This window comes from Haliotis cracherodii, unplaced genomic scaffold, assembly GCF_022045235.1.
Source record: "Haliotis cracherodii isolate W230 unplaced genomic scaffold, xgHalCrac1.p SCAF_10, whole genome shotgun sequence".
Taxonomy (NCBI): domain Eukaryota; kingdom Metazoa; phylum Mollusca; class Gastropoda; order Lepetellida; family Haliotidae; genus Haliotis; species Haliotis cracherodii.
Window position 1 is genome coordinate 5,836,937 of NW_027266265.1, and position 20,646 is coordinate 5,857,582.

The window sequence follows — 20,646 nt, forward strand, 5'->3', positions numbered from 1 at the left end:
TTGGGCACGCCAGAAACCTATAATTGTGGATTCGAATCCCGGTTCGCCCTGATTATGTTTCTAGTTTTGTCAGCACCATACCCGTGCTCATGGGTTTTTCCGAAGTGGTAAACGTCTGACACATGCATCACTTCGGGCTTTCCTCCCACATTAAGGTGACACGCCGTGATATAACTGGAATGCTGTTAAAAGCGGCGTTAAACACAACTCACTCAGACATGGTAACAACAAGTACTATCATTTAACGTCTTTTGGTTATGAATCCCGGACCTTCCGCTCTCTGGGCGGACGCTCTACCACTCGACTACGGAGGCGGTCAGTCGACCTCTGAAAGCCAGGGTAACAACAAGTAACATTTCTTTACGTCAATTGGCATGATGTGGCCAGGGGACAGAACCCTGGACGGGAGAACGCTCTACCACTCGACCACGGAGGCGGTCAGTCGACCTCTGAAAGCCAGGGTAACAACAAGTAATATTTCTTTACGTCAATTGGCATGATGTGGCCAGGGGACAGAACCCCGGACCTTCCGCTCTCTGGGGGGACGCTCTAACCCTCGATCACGGAGGCGGTCAGTCGACCTCTGAAAGCCAGGGTAACAACAAGTAACATTTCTTTACGTCAATTGGCATGACGTGGCCAGGGGACAGAACCACTTATCTCCCACTCTCCGGGTGCACGCTCTATCCAGTACACCATGAAGGCGATCTAGCGGTTTGTAGGAGAGAGAATGTACACGAATCTTGCAAACATGCAGAATTATTTATTACACATAACACATTTATCACATATTAATTAACTTAATTAAATAATACTTCACTAGAATCTAAAGTTGTCCATTGAACAATTAAAACCCTTGTTTAAGCAATGGCTCTTTAATAAGTAATCGCAGAACAGTGGCAACACTGGAACCGTTCCATTAGTCAGATTTCCCAAAGCATGAGCCATTACTGTCAAGATTGATTTGCCTTCGAAGATCTTGGAGAACGTGAGCCGCCTAATGGATTCCTGGCAATATTTCCACAAGAAAATACTCAGTTTCTAAAACTAAGTTAGAAACGTATTCTACATTGCATGCCAAGTCAAAATATAATCGGGTACATTTGTCGTTATGTTGGCCAGTCGACAGGCGATATATATGGACACAGAACTGTTAAAATCCATTTTTATTGGATAGAAAATGTTGAACTGTGTCACAGCGAAGTGTCAGTCCCTCTCCAAGACAGTGAAATATGTCTTTTGTCTCATTGGATGTGAACAGAAACCTGAAATGATAGGTTCTTGATCCAGTTGGAAACCAACTGCCAGTCAGCAAGAATACGAGTAGCACTTTGTCTTTCGGGAATCTTCCAGGGGGGTATCATATCTAATATTACTCTGACACTGGGGGGATTTGGGATGTTAATATGTAATTGAGACAAACATTCGCGAGGAATTCGATCAAGTCATGTCAGAGACAGTATAATATGATGTATTGCAAGATGGCAAGAAACTATCATACTTGTAAAAGTCATTTACACAACACCAGTAAAAGTATGTTTCATCGACAGGTTTGTACCACCCCTGTGAAGATCACAGACCCTCGCTTGTCTTCCTCTATGGAGATCCAGGTATAAACTCGTCTTTAGCACAACCCTCGCTTGTCTTCCCCTATGGAGATCCAGGTATAAACTCGGCTTTAGCACAACCCTTACTTGTCTCCGCTATAAAGAATTAGATGTGAACTGGTCTTCAGCAACCCGTGCTTGTCGTAAGACGACTAGCGGGATCGGGTGGTCAGGCTCGGCGACGTGGTTGACGCATGTCATCGTATCCCAAATGCGTACGTCAAAGCTCATGCTGTCAATCACTGGATTGTGATCAAGTATTTACACACCGTCGTCATATAGATGGAATATTGCTGAGTGGGGCGTTAAACAACAAACAATCTGTACCAAGTGAGATACGTGGATGACGGGAACTATTGACTTTAGCGTAATGCTATATTTTTTAAACCCACGTGGTGAAGAGATACTAAATGGTAGAAAGTTGATCGTTTTATTCGTTTTGTTTGGGTAAAATGACCTCGATATGGAAATCGTGCTGGAAATAATTTTTCGTTCATAAACGAGACCTCATCGAGCACGCCGTGATATAACTGAGGCAGTGTTCTCAGGGACGTTAAACCAAACTCGATCCTTCACTCAGACACATCATCAAGATTTACACATTATCGAAGTAAAACAAGGATGGGGCACCCTTCGGTTGCGCTACGCATTCCACACGAATTAAATCTTAACTGAGATCAACTGTGCACACAATATACAATTGAGCAATATCTAGTACCAAAGTACAGATCAAGAGAGATCGAGAAGTCTGGGCCAAGGTCTACACTTGTGACCTTCAATTTGATATAATGTAACTGATCCAGTGCCACGAAATGAACCAAGTTCTAATTTGAAATGCTATCTGGACCTACTTTGGCGCCTCGTATGGGCCATCAGTGTCCCCAACGCATATTTTGCTTTAAGAAAGTGTTAATGAAAGTGGTCATGTTCGCTCTTCAGTATGGAGCGGTGCGATTACTTAGTACCAATACTCACGTCATGACGTGAACACATGGACGGCGTATCATAGATTAACAGCTATATGAAAAGGGGTCCGAAATAAATGGAGCGTGCCAGTGACAATGAAGGGGCGGTCGGGTAGCCTAGTGGTTAAAGCGTTCCTGTCACGCCGAAGACCCGGGTTCTATTCCCGACATGGGTAAAGTGTACAAGGTAGTGTGCGAGCTAGTGTACGAGGTAGTGTACGAGGTAGTGTACGAGGTAGTGTACGAGGTAGTGTGCGAGGTAGTGTACGAGGTAGTGGGCGAGGTAGTGTACGAGGTAGTGTGCGAGGTAGTGGTGAGGTAGTGTGCGAGGTAGTGTGCGAGGTAGTGGTGAGGTAGTGTGCGAGGTAGTTTACGAGGTAATGTACGAGGTAGTGTACGAGGTAGTATGCAGGGTAGTGTGGGAGGTAGTGGTGAGGTAGTGTGGGAGGTAGTGTACGAGGTAGTGTACGAGGTAGTGTGCAAGGTAGTATGCGAGGTAGTGTGCGAGGTAGTGTACGAGGTAGTGTACGAGGTAGTGTGTGAGGTAGTGTGCGAGGTAGTGTGCGAGGTAGTGTGCGAGGTAGTGTACGAGGTAGTGTACGAGGTAGTGTGTGAGGTAGTGTGCGAGGTAGTGTGCGAGGTATTTTACGAGGTAATGTACGAGGTAGTGTGCAGGGTAGTGTGGGAGGTAGTGGTGAGGTAGTGTACGAGGTAGTGTACGAGGTAGTGTGCAAGGTAGTGTACGAGGTTGTGTGCGAGGTAGTGTATGAGGTCGTGTGCGAGGTAGTATGCGAGGTAGTGTGTGAGGTAGTGTGGGAGGTAGTGTACGAGGTAGTATGCGAGGTAGTGTACGATAGTGTACGAGGTAGTGGTGAGGTAGTGTGCGAGGTCGTGTGCGAGGTAGTATGCGAGGTAGTATGCGAGGTAGTGTACGAGGTCGTGTGCGAGGTAGTATGCGAGCTAGTGTACGAGGTCGTGTGCGAGGTAGTGTGCGAGCTAGTGTACGAGGTCGTGTGCGAGGTAGTGTACGAGGTAGTGTACGAGGTAGTGTACGAGGTAGTGTACGAGGTAGTGTGCGAGGTAGTGTACGAGGTAGTGTACGAGGTAGTGTACGAGGTAGTGTGCGAGGTAGTGTACGAGGTAGTGTACGAGGTAGTGTACGAGGTAGGGTGCGAGGTAGTGTACGAGGTAGTGTACGAGGTAGGGTGCGAGGTAGTGGTGAGCTAGTGTTTACTGTTCTCATCTGTGCTCTGGAACGGTCTGATTCATTGAATCAGCAGTCTTATAACGTTATGTAAGGGACCCTTGTTACAGGTGAGAGACCAGTACAAAAACGCCCAGTACATATTGACAGTTATCGCCTTTGGAACAAAACAGAGGAAGACCATAATTTCCAATCAGCATAGCTTTAAAAAGTTGAAGTTCTGTATCGATCACAGTAGCTGTTCAGTCCCTGCATCAGCTAAATGTATCATATATTCCCTCAAGCCAATGTCATTTGCCAGGACAGTGCGTCATATCTGAAAGAAAATACAATGTAATTCATGATAGATACTGCGAGCTGTCAAGCCTTATTCCGAGCAACTGTGTCCCCGAAGACCTCAGGTGAAGAAACAAACGACTCTTGTTACTGGCGCAGCGGGCTTTTGAATACAGAATAATATCAAGCGGAATGTTTTATTATTTGGAATCACAAATATTTGCTGCATAATTATAAAGGATAGGTAGCTGACAATACATTTGACAAACAGATGAAGACTAATGATGTTTTATATTTGAACCCGATTCTTTGGAGTCAAAATACTCGTACGTTAAACATCGAGATTAGACCTGCTACCTGGACGTTTCAAATTGAAAATGCAATTTTACGAAACATGTTTTATCTCAACGACGGTTCCTTTTGTCATCATCTTTTGTGTTCGTGTAGTTGTGTAGTAGTGTAGGAGGTGTTGGGTGGTGGTGGTGGGTTGAGTGAAGGATTGCGAGAATGTATTATGTAGAGTCCTGTGAACTCTAATATGTCTTGCAGGAGAGTATGTGAAGACAGAAAACGGTCACAAGACGTTCCATCAACATAATGATAGCATCGTCGAAACGTTACAATATAAATAGTGCCACGACACTGTAGCTCACCTGGATACGTAGTCAACAGAGTTTAAATAACAAAGAAAGCCAAAGAACGAAAATTCCTGCCATTATTCAATTTAAATATTTAAATATTGTCTGCATAAACACTCAACCCTAACACTAATGTTTTAGGAACTGAACAACATATCATAAGATAAAGTTGAGCTCCCTCAATCTTGATATTTCAGACAAAAATTTAAAATCATGGTCATTCAAGGAATGGTCATAAATAGCTTGTTTCAATGTGACTGTCGAACCTCTTGACCAAATCGGGATGTCATTGTTGGTGGGAACAAGTATTCGAAGTTTCAGCATAATTGGCTCAGTGGTTTCTGAGGAACTTATGTTTTCGACCGACAAACAGGCCACGTCGTAAACCCACTCGATCCTCAATCAGGTGAGCTACAATGTGATACCCGTTCCGATAGATGTGAATGAGTTGTATTGACATATCTGCAGTACGCCATAATTTGTACAAACTCTCACATATGCTATTTGATGGCATCCCCATGGGAAATAACGCCAGATTGTTTCCACAGAACTAGACGAAACCGTTCTGGTAATACACGATACACTAATTAAGACGTTTCATTGTGGTAAGGTGAATTATATACGATGTTACATTATATCGTCTCTAGCACGCCAGGAACCTATGACTATGGAATCGGATCTCGATTCGCCCCGATTATGTTTTTAGGTTTGCCAGCACCATACCCACGCTCGTTGGCTTTCACGAAAGTGGTAAACGTCTGAGACCTGCATCACTTCGGGCTTTCCTCCCACATTAAGCTGACACGCCGCGATTTGACTGGAATACTGTTCAACGCGGCGTTAAAACCCAACTCACTCTCTCACATAATACTATGATAATCATATGAATAAAAAGTGATATCAATACTAGGCATTCCAAAAGTAAATGCGACAAAAAATGTTTACTTTTGTGTCGCCCAGTAACATAATGATTGCACATTTGGTAAATTTTGACTACATCATCATATGATGGCGCGGTGCAATTGGGCCCAGTGGTTTGTGTGTCCTCTCTAAATGTTACAATATTGGCGTGCAAAATGGGGTGACATATCAGCCACGTCAATGTCATGCAACTCATTGGCCTGCTTGAGGGAGCTGCGAAAACGTTGCTGTGTACTGATCCTCTTTACTATCCGTCATTAACTGGACGAATCAAGCTTTCATAACATTCTACTAAAATTATGAAGAGGTCGAGTTGAACTCCTCGACCGCCGTCTGTAATTATAAAAAATAAAAATAAGTAAAACGATCGGGATCGTAACGATGACGTTAAAAACTGCAACTCTTGACAGTTATGATGAGTAAGGATAAGAATTTATGGATGAACAACTTCTTTATTACAATTAAGAGCGACGTTTCGGTGTAGGTTCTAACACCGTTATCAAGCAAGTGATTTACAGAGTGTAGTTGGCAAGTATATATACAAGTAGGAGGCAAATCTACTCTACTGTATAAACATTGCCTCCTACTTGTATATATACTTGCCAACTACACTCTGTAAATCACTTGCTTGATAACGGTGTTAGAACCTACACTGAAACGTCGCTCTTAATTGAAATAAAGAAGTTGTTCATCCATAAATTCCTATCCTTAATTAGTACTCCAACTTCTAAATGCCTATCAAAGAAGTTATGATGAGAATAAATAAATGTAAATTGTCAATGCAATAGAATAAGCAGCCTAGATTTTCTGCCGAAACAGATTCCACTTGGCGTAAAGGGCAAATTGCTGCGGAACTTAAATGAAAGGATCGCTGAAAAACACTGAGGACACCAGCTGTTCGCGAAAAGGGTAAGCATGTCCTGCCCTGTCGGTTGCACCGCTATACATACATTGCACATAAACATGTTAGTATTTATTGCCTGAGGCAGCACAGCAGTACTTCTGCCATGCGGCGGCAGCCTGTAAATAAATCAGACATTCAAGTGATCAATGAACCAGTAAATCCAGTGACACGAGAGTGCCATTACAGATTTTGTTGAAACTAACAAACACGTTACGTTAATTTTAAATTACATCTGCTACGTAGTGCAGAGTGAGTGAGTGAGTATTGTTTAAGGCCGCTTTTCGCAGTATTCCAGCAATATCACGGCGGTGGACACCAGAAATGGGCTTCACAAATTGTACCCATTTCGGGAATCGAACCCGGTGTGACGAGCGAACGCTTTGACCACTAGGCTATCCGACCGACCGCAGAGATTTTGCTGCTTCTAAGTGAAGAAAAGCGTAAAGAAACTCCAAGTGATTAAATAAGGTTTAAAGTCGTGTTCAAGATTATAACACTTAAATAACGACTCGCATGCACGTGTGTTTGTGTGGCTGCTTGTACTAGTCCGGACTTATGTCATGTTATATTACTTATGTTATAGATTAATAATCATAACGTAGATGTAGGGACATGTATCACGTGGGTTATCAATTATCTGCCAGGTTAATATGAGGTATATTGGGTGGTGTCCATCAGTATTATCAGGAATGATGTCCGCTTTGGTACACGACCCACGGATACACCTTCTAGTTTTGCACAAGTTGAATGATCAGCTGCGTTGTGGTCTTGACCTTTGCTAACAGTTGGACAAGACCCGTTTCACGAACATCTGGCAGTGATTGCGTAGGTCCTTGCATTTGTCAAGTCCATCTTCTATAGATTTCTTACCTTTTTTGGTAATAGTGAGGAGAAAGTAGTAACATTTAGCATTGCCAATTAATTCTATGACCCGTGAAGATCCGGATTAAAATTGATCGTAAGCAACCCATGCTTGTCGTTAGGGGCAACATACGGGATCGGGCGGTCATGCTTGGTGACTTGGTTGATGCATGTCATCGTGTCCCAATTGCGTAGAAGGATGTTCATGATGTCAATCATTGGATTGTCTGGTACAGACTCAATTATTCAAAGACCGTGTATGGCTGGAATGTTAATGTGTGCGACGTTAAACAACAAACAAACAAACTAATTCTATAGAAACCTTTACAGAGTGATCTTGATTAAACTTACATCCGATTGATTGTACCTAGTAATTATAATCAGTCACCTTACCATCAATTTGTCATTAAGAAGTTATTAGATGTTGATATTCAGAATACTTATTCCCCGAAGTGTACTTTTGAATAATTTATATAACGACGCTACTGGGGGATTGAAACATGTAAATATGTACGATTCAACATGGAGGAGAAAATCGATAAATGGATGTCAAACTCAATATACGTCAGATATTCCTAAAGGCATCTTTACCAGCCGTTATGTGATATTGGCCACCCGTGAAGATCCGGGCTAGAATAGGTCTTCAACAACCCATGCTTGTCGCATAAGGCGACTATGCTTGTCGAAAGATACGAAAAACGGGATCGGGTGGTCAGGCTCGACTTGGTTGATGCAAGTCAACATATCCCAATTGTTTGGATCGATGCTCATGATGTGAATCACTGGATTGTCTTGTCCAGACTCGATTATTTACAGACCGCCGTCAAATCGCTGGAATATTGCTGAGTGAGGCGTTAAAAAACAAACAAACAAAACAAACCATGAATATGGCTGTCGTGTGATGACGTACCAGACAAACATCGTCGCGCATTGACGCCGGACGTTAAGGGGAATAAATGGTATGGGAAAGTGAGATTCATCGCCCAGTTCCGGATTTCCAGATAGACGGAAAATGATATTAGTAGGCTAAGTGGGATCTTGACGAGCAGGTTTCCACTGTATCCCAACATCATGACATACCAGTCCAGCATGGTATGTGGTACAGGGGGATACAGGATGATACAGGGCGATACAGGGTGATGCAGGGTGCCACAGGGTGCCACAGGGTGTAACAGGATGATACAGTATGATACAGGGTGATACAGGGTGATACAGGGTGATACAGGGTGATGCAGGGTTATAACGGATGATATAGTATGATACAGGGTGATACAGGGTGATACAGGGTCATAACGGATGATATAGTATGATACAGGGTGATACAGGGTGATACAGGGTGTTGCAGGGTCATAACGGATGATACAGAATGATACAGGGTGATACAGGGTGTTACAGGATGATACATGGTGTTGCAGGGTCATAACGGATGATACAGAATGACACAGGGTGATACAGGGTGTTACAGGATGATACATGATGTTGCAGGGTCATAACGGATGATACAGAATGACACAGGGTGATACAGGGTGTTACAGGATGATACATGATGTTGCAGGGTCATAACGGATGATACAGAATGATACAGGGTGATACAGGGTGATAAAGGATGATACAGGATGATGTAGGGAGATACAGGGTGATACAGAGTGAAAAGGATGATACAGGATGATGCAAAATGATATTAGTAGGCTGAGTGGGATCCGGACAAGCAGGTTTACACTGTATCCCAACATCATGACATACCAGTCCAGCATGGTATGTGATACAGGGTGATACGTGGTGTTGCAGGGTCATAACGGATGATACAGATAGATACAGTGTGATACAGGATGATACATGATGATGTAGGGAGGTACAGGGTGGTACAGGGTGATACAGGATGATGCAGGGCGATACACGAGGATATATTGAAGCAAGGGAGCTGGAGAGATGCTCGTAGCTGTTTGCACGGGGGACCAGTGATGAGAAACAGTGACACACATATCGACACGGGGGTTGTCTCTCGAGATTTGGTGAAAATTGTACCGACATTCTTCCTCCAAATAGATTTGTATTTATCTCGTAAGTATGACAGGTTCCAATGAAACACAACGTGTGCCCTCGCGCTAGCAAAGCATTAGGGACAACAGAACTCGTTAAGAGGACGGGAAATAATGTTTGAGACTATGTCCTTGAAGTTTTCGTGAAATAATCTCACATCGATCATAAGACGTAATTCAATATTTACACAGTAATCAGATAGAAGCAAAGCCGTAGGGATCCATACTCGTACATCTGTAACATGAAGAACAAGCACACATGATGAAAGGTAACTCCATGGACACCCAATGGCTTTCGAGTTCTTCAAACGAGTGAGCACACGTCAAATGTAAAGGTGAAGGCCTCTCTTGAGAACCATTCTTAGGCCGCCCTTGTTTAGTAAATAGTTTTCTCTTAAAGAATGATCACAAATCATTGTTTCCAAATATGTATTGATTGGCAATTGTATTCTTAGTCTAATGTAGTTCCTCTGACAAGAAAGAGATCGGAAATACAATGTGAACACTGTAGGTACTGGTGACAGACAACATACTATGTAAACACCATGCAAAGGTGAAGACAACGTACCATGTGAACACCAGGTAAAGGTGAAGGCAACATACCATTTGAACTCCAGGTACTGGTGAAGACAACATATACCATGTGAACACCATGTTCTGGTGAAGACAACATACCTTGTAAACACAAAATTCTGGTGAAGACAACATACCATGTGAACACCAGGTACTGGTGAAGACAACATACCATATGAACACCAGACCAAGGTGAAGGCAACATACCGTGTGAACACCAGGTACTGGTGAAGACAACATACCATATGAACACCAGACCAAGGTGAAGGCAACATACCGTGTGAACACCTGGTACTGGTGAAGACAACATACCGTGTGAACACTAAACACTGGTGAAGGCAACATACCTTGTGAACACCAGGTACTGGTGAAGGCAACATACCATGTGAACACCAGGTACTGTTGAAGACAACATACCGTGTGAACACTAGGCAAAGGTGAAGGCAACATACCATTTGAACACCAGGTACTGGTGAAGACAACATACCATATGAACACTAGGTACTGGTGAAGACAACATACCATGTGAACACCAGGTACTGGTGAAGACAACATACCATGTGAACACCAGGTACTGGTGAAGACAACATACCATGTGAACACAAAATACTGGTGAAGACAACGTTCCATGTGAACACCAGGTACTGGTGAAGACAACATACCATGTGAACACAAAATACTGGTGAAAACAACGTACCATGTGAACACCAGGTACTGGTGAAGCCAACATACTATGTGAACAATCATGGATCTGTGTTCCACTTCTTTCCTAAGTATTTTTACCCAACTGCTTTTTATATATTCTTTATTTGTACTGTTTTCCCTTCCACACATGGGTAATTAGCAAACGGTCAAAAACATTCAGTGTTGCGGAAACTAAATTCTTTCAAAGCACACCTTCCAAACACATTTCATAGTTTCCTTTGTCCGTCACGTTTTGTGACCCCTGCAGTAATATTATTGTATATTGCAAAAGGCGGCGTAAAACTCAACTCATTCGTTTCCTTTAGTTTATTTCTCTGGTCGAGCCAGGTGAGCTAGGCATTCTGCTTCACAATGGGAAACAGGTAGACAACAAAACAGGTCTAGTCTTGGAGAAAGTATTTCTGATTTGATTTTCTATGCAGCTGTGTCTCTGAAGAGTTTATATAAAGCATCCAACTGTTCATAATGCTTGCTTTGAAATGTCATTGAGATACACACATTTAAAAACAAAATCAATCGCGAGCTGTGTTTCAATATTATTTTACCAAATATACATTGCATATCGACAAGCATAAAGATGGCTTACTTCTATTGAGTAACAGTTCAACACTGAATACTTTTTAGGTTTAAACTTCAAAGCTTTATCAATTTTATCCAAGGCTAAATTCATTAAACATCAAATACCAAAAAGATTCAATTACTTGAAAATGTCGTTTTATGTAAAGTTTTTCATCTCCACTTGAGCGCCTCATGTTCACACTCAGTACACTACTATAAACCAATCTACAGTTTTAGAGATTTCTCTGTTTCAGGATCGTGTCAGTTTGTGGTTCTGTAGGCTTTTAGAAGATAAGGGTTGTGAGAGGTTGTGAAGAATTGGGTGGTGCTGCTCGGACCTGTGGTGTTTATGGTAGATAGATGGAAGGTTGTGAATGCTTGTGAGTGTGAGTGAGTGAGTTTGGTTTAACGCCGTTTTTAACAGTATTCCAGTTATATCACGGCGTGTCAGCTTAATGTGGGAGGAAAGCCCGAAGTGATGCAGGTCTCAGACGTTTACCATTTCATTGAAACCCACGAGCACGACAAACCTAGAAACATAATCGGGGCGAACCGGATTCGAATCCACAATCATAGGTTTCTGGCGTGCCCAAGGGACGCAACTCTGCACAGCGAATCGCGGCGCCTCAGACGACTGGGCAACCCGTGCCCCCCTGTGAATTCTTGTGTGAGGCTCAGAGGGCACTTCGTAGTTTCAGTTGACTTGTAAAACCTTTGTAGGATTGCGATGCTATGGCTTGTACAGTAAAGTACGGCACGGAACTCAAGGGGATTACTAATTTTAGTTCGTTATAACCGTAGTTCGAATATAAGCATATATACAGCATTACTACAGCAAATAGTCGGGACCAAAAAAGTAAGTTCGTTATATCCGTCAGTTCGTTATAAGCGTGTTCGTTATAACCGTAGTTTACTGTATTCCCTAAGAAGGATATGAGGTTAAGTTCGGGTGTGTTGGAGTGAGTGAGTAAGTTTGATTTTACGCCGCTTTTAGCAATATTCCAGCAATATCACGGCGGGGGACACCTGAAATGGGCTTCACACAATGTACCCATGTCGGGAATCGAACCCGGGTCTTCGGCGTGACAAGCGAACGCTTTAACCAACTAGGCTACCCGACCGCCCCTGGTTGTGTTGCAATAGCGATGTGTATAGATATGTTGAAAGTATAGAGATGAAAGGGGCTGTTTGTGCTAGTGTGATTTTTTTCTTACCCAGTCTTGCCCAGAGTTGAAGACTATTGTGCGTTTGTGTAAGTTGTGTTTGTTTGATGGTTGGTTGGTAACGCTGCACTCGGTAATATTCTAGTCAAACGACGGCGTCCTGTAAATAATCGAGTAGGGAACAGACAATCAAGTGATTTAAATCGTTAACAACGACCAACGCCGTTGGGGTACGATGACACCAGAGCCTGACCATCCGATTCTTTTTGTCGTCGCTTACGATCAGCAAATGTTACACTCTCTTTTTTTCTTTCTTTTTTTTTCTTTCCTTTTTTTTAATTTTTTCTTCTTCTTTTTTTCATTTTTTTTTAATGTTACACTCATGTTACGTGGGGTTTTGTAGTCTGGAAGTCTGTTTTGGGTGAACGGGCTGCTCCCAGTGTGTGGCTGCGTGAACAAGCATGATGTTTGTCTGGACACAGCGGGAGATATGGCAGCAAATATAACAGGAACTCTCACGTGTTTGATCTTATGCTCAGGGGAAATAACGTTATGGTTCATACATACATTGTGTGCAGCGCCACAGGAAATTGTGATGGCACCTGTTAATATCACGTGGCCGGTGATAAACTCTCACACAAACCTGATAACATGCATTATGCAATAGGTCTCATTTACAATCCATGCATATCCTGGTCCTATAAAAATGTCTGCATACTTCAACGTAGTCTTTCAATAGAACACGTAGTGCAAGATAGGACATGCACCATTCAGACGTTTTAGAATTATGTTTCTGACGGTGCTACCGGTAGAGCAGAACCAATCTCATTAAAGTCAGATCTTAGTTTTCGCTACCTCTAAGCAAAGAGGACAGCCCATTACGGGTCACGTCAGAACGACCTTACGTGAACTTTGACCGACCAATGAAACGACTGACAAAGAAGCGACATCAGCCAATCAGAAGCCAGCTTTCTTGAGCTTTACGACACTAGTTTCAAACTGGCGACTACGATTAGAAACATATTTTCACGTATTCTCGATTAAAAATTCTACAATTGATCAAAGGAACGGCTTGAAGAATGCCTAGATTGTATGGATATAATCATAAAACCCGTAAATGTCGTTCGGAATTCCCTCTGTTAAATATTTCGAGGTTGCATGATCAGAAAACACACTCCGACTGTCACTTTCATGATCTGGTAAGCGACGCTCTGATTGGTTTGATTAAAGGTCGTTCTGACGTGACCCGTAATGAGATGTCCTCAGATCTTTGCTTAGCGGTAGCGAAAACTAAGATCTGATTTTAATGAGATTGGTTCAGTCTGCTCTACCGGTAGCACCGGTCTGATGCTAGAGGTGGAATCTGATTGGTCCATAGGAAAAGCATCACTTTTTGTTAATTTGTCCAGCTTATAGCCATCTTAGGCAAAGGTACATAAAATCTAAATTTTACATCTTTCCAAATATTCTGAAGTTTAATGCACTACTGTCATTGCAAGACCCTATTATCAATACGAATATGGCAAAGTACTTGTTTTATGCCAATGTTTTAAGAAGTCCTTGTTTTAGCCCCTTAATGCCCAGCGCCAGGCAGGGTAACAACAAGTACCATCTTTGAACGTCTCTTGGTATGACGCGGCCGGGGATCGAACGCCCGACCTTTCTGCTCTGCGGGCGGACGCTCAACTACTAGATCACGGAGGCGGCCATGTGTCTCATATGTGTTCAGTATGTATTAAATATGTGTCAAGTATGTGTCAATTGAGTTTCAACTATGTTTCAAGTAGGTGTTAAATGTATGTCAAACGTGTCAAAAATGTGTCAACTGTGTCAATTATGTGACACATAGTTGACACATACTGGACACATATTTGACGCATAATTGATATAGATGTGCAAACCCTGATGGTGCTAAACGTCTGGGACATGCGTCACTTCGATAATTTCTCGACAACTCAGCGGCATTGTCGTCATATTAGCTAAATAACATTCACAAAAGGATTAAACCCAACTCACACACTGACTCACTCGGTGAATTTCCCAGATTCATATGAGGTGTGGATTAATGTGCTTTAAGAATAGGGAATCAAAGAATTCATAAAGGAAATTTGGGTCGTCTCCTGCCAAGGGAATTAGTTATATGTTCAAGAATCAATTAACCCAGATCCTTAGAATTTTATATTTTGCTTATTTCCTTAACTGGATGGGTTTATTGGCATTTTTACAGCTACTGTATACTCCACTGGGTGGGAATAAGTAGAAGAAATAGGTCTAGAGTTCACGCTTGACAGAGCGGCCGAGAGTTACCTTCCGTCCGTGTATTGTGTGTGAATACAGCTGAGGGCGGTTGATAACTACTGGAGAATCAGCTGCACATCAATTTCTCGTTTGGGGCGTCTCCTTTCTCCAAGAAGTTTATTTCATTCTGACCAGTTAGATATTTTCTGAAGTTTACTGGAGTATTAACCTGGCTTTATCAAATCTTTATCACCAAACGTCATAATTGGATTGTAATGTAATTATTTAACCCTGCGTTAGAAATACGCCATCGATTTTGAAGAAGTGAGTGAATGAGTAAGTTGGGTTTAACGCCACTTTGAACATTTTTTAAGTTACAGCCTTTCAGGTTGTGTAGGAGGAACGCTGAAGTGATGCAGGCTATCACTTTGGTGAAACATATTTGGTGCTAACATACCTAAACTACCGGGTACCAGAAAGGGTACACTTCAAAATTGGATTTGACGTCATCAAATCGTTACGAGGCTGAAACAGTCTCTGAAACAGTCTTCGAAACACTGCAAAAACAAAGTCAAAAATACAACTATGATATCCCAATCAAATACACCGCCATCGAATTACCATTCTTGTTTATTTCATGTTTAGTCACCACCAAACAAGGATGCATATTTTCTTTTGCCCGGAAGTTTAGAATCAGAATCTAGGATTCGAAGCCACGATCTTTGGCCTCTGGCACGGCTTGTGTGCGCAATTCTGTTCTGCGGTGCCTCGGACAACTGGGTCACACGTGCCCCCGAATCTGTAGAAACAATAAAACGTTCCCATCAACTTCAATAAACTGTCGAGAATTCGCTGCCATCCTCCATTATCACGATTGCTTATTACCAATCACTTCCATTTAACTCCTGGCTTCCATTTATCCAATGCTAATCACCAATCATCGCTAATTATACCGTTGGCTCAGCTGAAGATCCCTCCTTTGGTGTCTTATCTTGTTACCTTTGATGTTTTACATCTACACATTTAACTATACTCTCTTTATCCTAGCACTCATTCACCTGATGAAGAAGTAAATATATACTCCGAAACGTTGTTCCTCATAATAAGGAAATTGACGTCCACACATTTTCTCTCTCGTGTGTATCACTCCTAAATGTCATTCAAAGACCGCCATTATCAGTTCATGAGAAAAACGAAATTTCGCCAATCCAAAAAATGTCAGCGTGAAATGGCTGTCTACCTTGCTAGAAGCTTAGGGTAGGGCGGTAGATAATGGATTTGTTGGCCATACTGGTTCGGTCCCGCTATCTTTGCACACAAGACGTTCCTTTAAACACAAAACATCAAGACCAGAGAAGAACCAGTTCCGATTATCCTCCGAAACGGTTTCCATCGAGCGTAAAATGCAAAAATAGCGGTGACGTTTTATAAATGGATCACTGAATATCAGTGATGACACCAGGTGTTCCCGTAAAGGGTAAGCAAGTCGTGCCACAGACACATATATCCTCGGACTCAGAACACACCATTATTGTAGAAGTCAATAGAGGGAGATTGGCTTGTGAGGGGATGTTGGGTGAATTGGGGTCTTAGGTTATTATACGTATTTCGAAACGAGTGCGTGCGTGCGTGCGTGCGTGCGTGCGTGCGTGCGTGTATGTCTGTCTGTTTTGCTGATTGTACTAGCCCAAACTAATGTCAGTTTTATAATGTTATCTCACCGAGACACCATTCCGCAGTTTAACGTCGCGGTGGATACCCTACTCAGACACAGTGTGACTGACTCCGAGCCGACCAGTCCTTGTTTTATCTAGGTAATGCCGAACTCCCGGCACGGTAACAACATGTACCTTCTTCTTACGAACCCCGACCTTCCGCTCTCCAAGCAGACGTTCTATCCACCAAACCACGGAGCGGTTGGGTGAAGTTGTGACACTGTGCGATTTGTTTGATTGCGTATGATCGTACTCCAGCAGAAGTCATCGATCACCATGTTACTGCTTCCAGGTCTGTCAGGTCAAAACTCATACATCTACAAGCCTCCGTGGTGTTATTGGCTTCGTAATAAAGCAACATTAAACCACACTCTCTCTTTTTTATGATGGAAGGTGACAAGCATGTTCGCAGGAGCTATTTCATGAGTTATGTTAAAACAACGACGAGACGACCATAAACGAATGTAATGATCGATTTGTCTGGAGTCGGGGAATATAAAACTATAGGTCACAACTAACTGAAAATAATCCAATGATAAAATACGGCACTTCATCATTGTACAAGCGCCCATATTGCACTCACACGATGAGTCTTCTGTCGTGACGCCTTCGCGCACATCACCTTCTGATCCGTCACTGGGGACAGATTCCATTATACAGACACACGCGCAAATCCAGCTCAAAGGAACACTGTATAACATCCCATAAAGACAAAAGCTGGCGTTTTACTATTCCGGATTTTATTATTGATCGATCAGTAATCGGTTTCAATACAAAACTGTCATCCAGGATATCTTATATAGTTCTCAACCACTTTATCAAGCACTTTGGTACATGAACGTGTTAGGGAACCATTAACAGAATTATAACATACACTTCGAGGCTAGGAAGCTTAGGTAAAGTAAGTTCAGCAGTATCAGTTGACATCTGTGCAGTGTTGAGGCCTGGAGAATTCGGTTGTTTTGGTTCGTGTAAATTTATTTTAAACAACTTTAATATGATGCTTCCTCTTTCTTTCTTTTGCCCTATTCTCAAAAAAGCTACTTCCCCTCCTCCTCCATCCGTCTCTTCCTCCTGTCATCATACTTCTTCACCCCTCCTCTTCTCCCCTGTGTACTGAAGGACGTCTGAACGCTGGATTGTCTTCTTTTCGATGAGGTAATTCTGTTTTTCGTCCTTTTGAGTGCAATGTCGTCAATTGTTGTCGATCCATACGCGACATGTGGCTGGCTTGTTCTTTCCATTTCCATTTCTTTTCTACTCCTGATTTTCTTTTTCCTATTCTTATTCCTTTTTGTCTTTTCCTATTTAGTTTCTACTCTGCTTCTATCTCTCATCCTGCCTCTCCACATTAAAAGCTGTCGTGAATCGTTTTTCAGGAACTCTTTACGCGAACCATTAAAAATAGTTGAAATGTCATACAAGTAGACGATCAATTGAAAAACATGGGAGCCTTTATATGAGTTTATATTTCTTTAGAATCTAGGCGGTATTGGTAGCCTCGTGGTTAAAGCCTTGGAACGTCGTGGGAGACCCTGGTTCAATTTTCCACCACGGGAAACAAATTTCTGGTGTTCCCTGCTCTGATATATGTGGCGTGATACTGAAAGCAGCAAAAAGCATAAATCAACACTAAACTGAATCTTTAGGCCTATTGAAGCTTACTACATGCATTCAATGCAGAACTGTTTGAACAAATCTTTTGAACCATATGTGCTCTTCACATGGACCTTCAATGGACTCAGAGTCACATATCCTTGATGCCTACCAGTCTCCTGAAAATAGATCGAACGCCTGATTCGAATAAAGATGTGTGTAGACACTAAAAAGAAAAGAAATGTTTGTTTGGCCTTAAATTGCTGCACTAACGTGTCCACAATGGACAAAGGAGAAAATGCATTTTAGGGAAATGTTTTTCCTTTTGAGAATATTACGTTTTCAATTAACAATATGGCAAGATATTAGGATCCTCCCAGCCTAGTGTGAGCAATTTGATACTGAGAGAGATTTAAAGATTTCGTAGATTAGGCAGACAAATAGTTTCTACATCAGTTTTCAATATAATCCCCCTTAAACTCAATCCATTTGACACATGTATCCTTCAAGTTGCTTATGCCAGCAAACACGGACCTCTCCTGCCTGGTCCGAGAACTGCTTTTCTGTGGAGGCCCCCAGACGTTCATCATCTTCACAGCAAGTACCTCGAAGGTAGGCTTTCAAATCCCGGAACGTGTTGCCAGGTGGTTAATTATAAGCTGCTCAAAGCCACAAAATGTTTGATAGGCATTGCTTAGAAGTTGACGGATGACAAGATAGACACAATTTTATGGATAACAACTTCTTTAATACTGTGAAAAGCGACGTTTCGGTATCGATCCCTATACCGTTGTCAAGCAAGACTGAATGAGGGACATAGTACAGATGCAGCGTCAGTCATCCTCGTCTTGCATATTAGCGCATTGTCATGGAGCAGGGGCAGCCCCTTTTTCAATTTGATTGTTTACCTACATTTTGTCGTCAAATAAGCATCATAGGTAGCCGTGACTGTAGCTGTGTAGTCGACCAGAACTCATTTTGTAGGAGACAAAACCTTGCCTGCTGATGGTTGAATTCTGAAATTCTTTGACAGAGGGGGGCACGGGTGGCCAAGTCGTCTAAGGCGCCACGATTCGCTGTGCAGAGTTGCGTCCCTTGGGCATGCCAGAAATCTATGATTGTGGGTTCGAATCCCGGTTCGCCCCGATTATGTTTCTAGGTTTGTCAGCATCATACCCGTGCTCGTGGGTTTCACCGAAGTGATAAACGTCTGAGACCTGAATCACTTTGGGCTTTCCTTCCACATTAAGCTGACACGCCGTGATATAACTGGAATACTGTTAAAAGCGGCGTTAAACCCAACTCACTCACTCACTCTTTGACAGAGCGGGACGCAAGATGCTTCCATGGCAAAGGCTCCTGTTGATTTCAGGATCCCAGTGGTGAACTCATGGCTCATCAGCGTGCAAGGTGGCTGGGTCAACACAGAACAATTCCATGAGATCGCGACTTTACTCCATCCACTTATCTTGCGTACTGAGATGTCGGCACCTCAGACATTACACAACTCATGTGTTATTATTGAAACACTGCCGTGAGAGATTATGCACTCTACTTAATTGACCTTTGACAATCTTCAAGGCATTCCCGTCCTCGCTTGAATTCAAAATACCCATAAGATCTGGGTTTAAATTGATCTTCAACAAAACCCATGTTTGTCGTAAGAGCCGACCAACAGGATCGGACAGTCAGGCTCGCTGACTTGGTTGTCTGGTTTCAGGTGGGTACTGCTACGGGTGTTTCGTAAAGCTTAAAAGGAAGAAGAAGACTTGAACTCGTAAGATATTGTGCTTCAGGGGCTACAGAAGACGTCATTACCAATCATTTCGCTATGTTGTAGGTGATGTACCCTCTTTTCATTTGTATCCATGTTCTTTTATAGATTTTTCTTAAAATATATGTATTGGTGTATTATGGACCGGTTGCCTGTAACTGAAAGAAATTGTCTACATGTACACATGCTGGACAATAACCTCTCGCTTCAAACTAATGGAATCTATACGCTGATTTCCTGTAGTTTCTAAGAGCTGATAGTAAGCCTTTCATAGTTTGGCTTGTATTTCTTATTTGATTGCCTTGTTGTCTGCTAACTCTTACCATTCATGTAAAGGATAATGTGGGTTATGAGAGCCTTGCCAAGCACGAACCTTGGACACAATCTGTAACACATACATGGTCTTGTAATACAACGGTATTAATAAGACTTTGACAGCATTGACATATATTTACACGCCATATATGAAGGTCTTCCTTTCATAATTGTAATGACACGCATTCACGTTCGGTGGATCAAACTAATTCGGGGGAAATAGCTTGTCGCTTGTTCTGTGTAATCAATACGTTATGTCTGTACCTCACCAACAACTTCAATGTTGGGATATTCCATAGCATCAGCATCATAGCATGTATATACGTGCAGCATGGATGCGATTACATTGACGTCACTACTAATAAAGAGCCTGTGTTTGTTCAGGGATGAAGAAGCTTTCTGGTAATATGCATCTGCTGCCGAGAACAGGATCTGAGGATTTCTAGATCAATCGAAACCTTACATTTTCGAAACTAATTTTCAGATGATCAAGCACCGTACTAATAGCATCTATTTGCAGGGATCTGCAGGGTTACTGGGAGTAATCAAATTACCACCTGGTGTCATATTCGTTCAGATAAATATATGTCATGG

General features: G+C 42.4%; 1 protein-coding gene across 1 annotated transcript; it reads left to right on the top strand.

Annotated features, from left to right (window-relative positions):
* The first annotated feature begins 2,741 nt into the window (after window positions 1–2,741).
* On the top strand, window positions 2,742–19,404 carry LOC139446366 (fap1 adhesin-like). The gene is made up of 5 exons (XM_071227705.1): window positions 2,742–2,890; window positions 3,193–3,772; window positions 4,602–4,605; window positions 18,487–18,575; window positions 19,336–19,404. The coding sequence occupies exons 1-5, from the start codon at window positions 2,742–2,744 to the stop codon at window positions 19,402–19,404; spliced, it is 891 nt and encodes a 296-aa protein (XP_071083806.1).
* The last annotated feature ends 1,242 nt before the right edge of the window (window positions 19,405–20,646 follow it).